Source organism: Pinus tabuliformis, chromosome 7 (genome assembly GCF_031772625.1).
Source record: "Pinus tabuliformis cultivar Carrire ecotype Pingquan chromosome 7, CPIR1, whole genome shotgun sequence".
In the NCBI taxonomy this organism is placed as follows: Eukaryota; Viridiplantae; Streptophyta; class Pinopsida; order Pinales; family Pinaceae; genus Pinus; species Pinus tabuliformis.
Window position 1 is genome coordinate 1,155,247,825 of NC_142293.1, and position 4,431 is coordinate 1,155,252,255.

General features: G+C 36.9%; 1 protein-coding gene across 1 annotated transcript; it reads right to left on the bottom strand.

Moving 5' to 3' along the window:
- Positions 1-2,818: 2,818 nt before the first annotated feature.
- On the bottom strand, positions 2,819-4,028 carry LOC149251583 (plasma membrane ATPase 3-like). The gene is made up of 5 exons (XM_089453933.1): positions 3,933-4,028; positions 3,604-3,783; positions 3,299-3,418; positions 3,064-3,180; positions 2,819-2,866 (listed from the first exon to the last, which is right to left on the bottom strand). The coding sequence occupies exons 1-5, from the start codon at positions 4,026-4,028 to the stop codon at positions 2,819-2,821; spliced, it is 561 nt and encodes a 186-aa protein (XP_089310059.1).
- Positions 4,029-4,431: the final 403 nt, after the last annotated feature.

The window sequence follows — 4,431 nt, forward strand, 5'->3', positions numbered from 1 at the left end:
GAATTGTTGGCAAATGTTGGAAAATGTTGGAGGGAAATCAAGAACTGCATACAAAATGGATGCACTTGAAATAAATAAAAATGTTTAAACAAAGCTGACCTTTGATGACCATGGGGCTGGTGAAGACTGCATAGTCGGATAGCTTGATGATGAATGGGATTGATCAATAAAGGATCTTCATAGCAAGGTATCAACAATCGAGCTTCAATCACTAGCCATTTAACACATTGTTATAAGCAAGTGATTATAAGCTAAGTCGAACCAAAGTTTTGGGGTGGAAAGGTTTTGGGGTCTTTTGATTTGCAAAAACAATTTATTAGGAAGTGAGTATTGTATATACCTGAATCAACTGATCAGATTCGAAAGCACACCGAGGAAGGTCTTCTCTTTGTAATATTCTAATATTGGCAGGTGTTGTGTGCCTCATATCAGAAGTCAGTGCAGCAGCCCTGCCAATTAGACAACAGAATTTCAAAATAAGATCAAGCTGCTGAAAGGTACTTTATCATATGCAATCCTATTACTGGTTACAAAACTGTATCTGCGGTCAAACTTCAGAGTCACGCTAACTAGCTGAACATGACAATGCAGAAGGAGACATCAAAACCGTGAGGCTACAAAGTCATAATACTTGTATTGCAGTAAGAGCATAATATGAAGAAACATATTCATATTACTTTTGCATTTGTTGTAGACGTGAAGGCCAGCATGTTCCTGCATTTTGTAATTTGCATAACAAACAATTAGTTAGAATAAAATGATAACATTGTAAATTGAAGAGAGGACATATTTGAGACAAAACATCTTAAGGAGTTATGTGAACTAAACCTTCTTGTGCAATCCTTATATCATGTACAATGTGTCAAAAGCTTGTTTAACATTAAAAAGAGTATTTGATTGACTAAAGCTGTATAAGAGTAAAACAGATCTGTAACATGGCTTGTTGCAGTTTTCCAATCTTGACGAGATCTCTTTTAATTTGCAAAAACAATTTATTAGAAACTGAGTATTGTATATACCTGAACCAATTGATCAGTTTCGAAAGTAGACCGAGGAAGGTATTCTCTTGGTAATATTCTAATATTGGCAGCTGTTGTGTGCATGATTTCAGAAGTCACTGCAGCAGCGCTGCTAATTAGATAACAAAATTTCAAAATAAGATCAAGCTGTTCAAAGGTACTTTATCACATGCAATCCTATTACTGGTTAGAGATCTGTATGTGTCATCAAACTTCAGATTCACGCTAACTAGGTAATGCTTCTCAACGAGATCTAATACGAACATTGGCTCAAAATATTCCAGAGTGCTGAGGACGACATGTACTGTGGTGGTCTTATTGGCGGACAACTGTCCCTCCTCGAAATGCTGGAAAGTTACTCGGCTTGGGTTTTACCCTGTTTGCGCCCTTTGGGTTATTATTGTTACTTGGTTGTTTAGCTGTGCAGTCTCTGCGATTTTTCCTTTGTATTTGTTGTATTGTCTGCAGTGAAAACAGAATGCGGTTCCTGCCTGCTCGGTTAACTGTATAGCAAACGTTTTGTTGCGGTTCTGTTGTTCCAGGTCCGGCTTGTATGCCTCGACTGTCTGGTGTCGCTTTGTTAAGTTCGGCTATTGTATTGTTTAGATGTTTGTTCCTCTGTCGTTTGGTGTTTTCCAGTGGCGTTGATGTTTGTCACAGTATTGTCTGTTCGTTTCCCTCAAGAGTCCATGGTTATTTGAGCATTATAAGTTAATGGCATTCTGGTTAAATACTGAGGGTTTCTCTTACCTGCATGGGTTTTATGGAAATTTCCGTAAATGTCGGTTTCGACCACCATGTAATTGCCATTGTCTTAGTATAGAACAAATGGGAAAAATGGTGCAAGAAAATGCAAACAGCCAACTAGAAATTGTAGGCACGGGTTTCATCAAAACCTTTAAGTCCCCTTGCCGAAGAACTCCAAAGGTAGTTTCTTGATAGGACCCTAAATGCGGAAGACAAGGTCTGTTTAATGAATTTGGTGGAAAAGACAAAAAAAACTTGCTGGTGTGGAAAGAAATACCAACCAACAGTTAGGGAATGTCGAAAGAGAGATCGATCAGGCGATCTGTAACACACAATGCAGCTTCCACGAGTGGGGATATGGAACCACTTCATTAGGATGTGCCAAGGACAGCATAGAGGAAAGGGTTTTGTACCTCCAGAGGTATAAATCGCCATAGAATACAAGATTAGGAGTTTAGGGTGGGGATAACCTAGTATCCATAATGACTCTGCTCCACTGACACCTTTGGCCATCATAGGGTTAGAAATTACAGGTCTTCATCTTTCATAAATGAAATTATTCTTATAAACTCTACCAGGTCATTCACAAAGCATTAGTTCCCGTTTTTATTGCATAGGACTTGGATATCCTGGTGAACAAGTATGCATTCCAATAGATTTCCTTGCGTCCCAGTTGAGAATTTATGTTGTTTAGGCCAAAAATACAAATAAGAATGGAACTAATATCTAATGGTTGAGTGATGCAAAGATTGCACCTTCACCTGAAATAGAGAGCTACGTACTATGAATCTTAGTAGTTTTATGTATAATGTTATCTACAAATTTCTAGTGGGAGACACCCACAACTGCAGAGCCAAACACTGACCTTCGGGTTAAATCTATCTCCCTAATTCATTGATTTTTCTTATAAAAAGGAGAATATTATTTAGCATTCCTGTGAAAATTTATATTATTCATTACTTTTGTGTGAAAGATAAAAATAATTGAGATTTCGTGGAAACCTTTCTTTTAGAAGGAAGCTGTTAATGGGTAACAATCATTGAAAGATAATGTTAAATGAAGGCTTCTATATTTGATAAAGGATATCTGGTAAAGGACATCTATATTAGGCCATAAAATATCAATTCTATCATTTTAAAATTGGAAAATATCCGTATATTGGAAAATATCAATATGTTGTAGTTGAGATGTTGTTGACCTGTTGCTGTTTATTCTTTTGATTCATTTAAAGATCCAAAAAATGATGCATATATGTAAGAGGTCTAATGAAGAAGGTCAAAGTTCCAAAGAACAATACCTGCTCTGGAGCATGTTTACTAACTCGATGCATTTTCCCTTCATTGTCAATATAAGTGAGAGTTGTCCTCTTGTCAGTTGGATTGAAATGAAGAAAATGGAGCTCTGGAATGGTTGCCTGTGCCTTTTAGATGCATGGATGTTAAAAGCCACAACAAAAGATACAAATCAGTAAAATAAGCATAGCCCTGCTTATTGACTAAAATTTAATATGATGACATAAAAAAAATACTTGCCTCCTTAGGATTTGTAAGCATCCCAACAATTGCTGCATCAATGGCATCTTGATTCTCTGTTCTGGGTGCTCTTGCAACCATCAAGACAACAGCATCCTTGTCATATCCTTTTGTGAAAACCTATTCATGACAACAATTAGTAATTGATAGTTGTTTGAAGGAAGCTAACAGTACTGGATCATCGAATATTACCACGAACCCTAACTAGCCAATTTGGTACAACTGCAGTATCAGCAAAAATTATGTATTTATGAAATAAGAGAAAGGACAAAAAGAAGAATCAGAAGTCCAGAATAAATACCAACCTTTTGGAAGTGGCCAACTTGGTTTGTACTGTTGACAATATGTTCTGGTTTACCAAAAAAGGTATGGATCCCAGTAGCAATGACAACATGTTCAAGTTCACGCTGTTTGCAAGCAGAGCCAGAATAAATCCCATTGTCAGGACCCTTTGTTACTGGTAATGACTGACCACTGAGGGCAGACTACACACATTCAAAAATATTTTCATAAAGCGTGGTTCAGGAAAAGTACCAAATGTTGAAGTTAATCCCAGAAACGATATAAAAGCATACCGAAAATTCGAGAACTTGTAATCAGAAATAAGAAGTAAAGAAAAGGATTGGATTAAGACCTGATCAATCTTTAAAGGATCTGCTTCAACAAAACGTGCATCCGCAGGAACAATATCTCTAAGTTTGATGTTGATTATGTCACCAAGAACAAGCATTGCTGCATGTTCTTCATTCCATTGTCCATCTCTGAGAACTTGTTATGTTCAAAGTCTTAAGTCATTGACCAAAGAATTTAAAACTGCGGCAGCCATGATCTTAAGAGGATTCTGAACATCCAATTGCATGCCTCCCCTCAAAAACCAGGATAGAAAACTGAATATTGCGGCTGCCACTGATACAAAAGATAGTGAACAGACCTTTCTCTTTGGAGCTAGCCAAGTCATTAGTGCTGCAGCAACATTGCCATCATTGTTTTCCTCTATGAAACTTATGTTTAGATGAGATTTTCATTCCTTGTACAAGTAAGAGAAACATAGGTAAAATAAAACAAAACTTTCGAGCCCAAAACTTTCATTCGACTTAGTTTATAATGCTATTATAATGAAAAATCATGTCGGT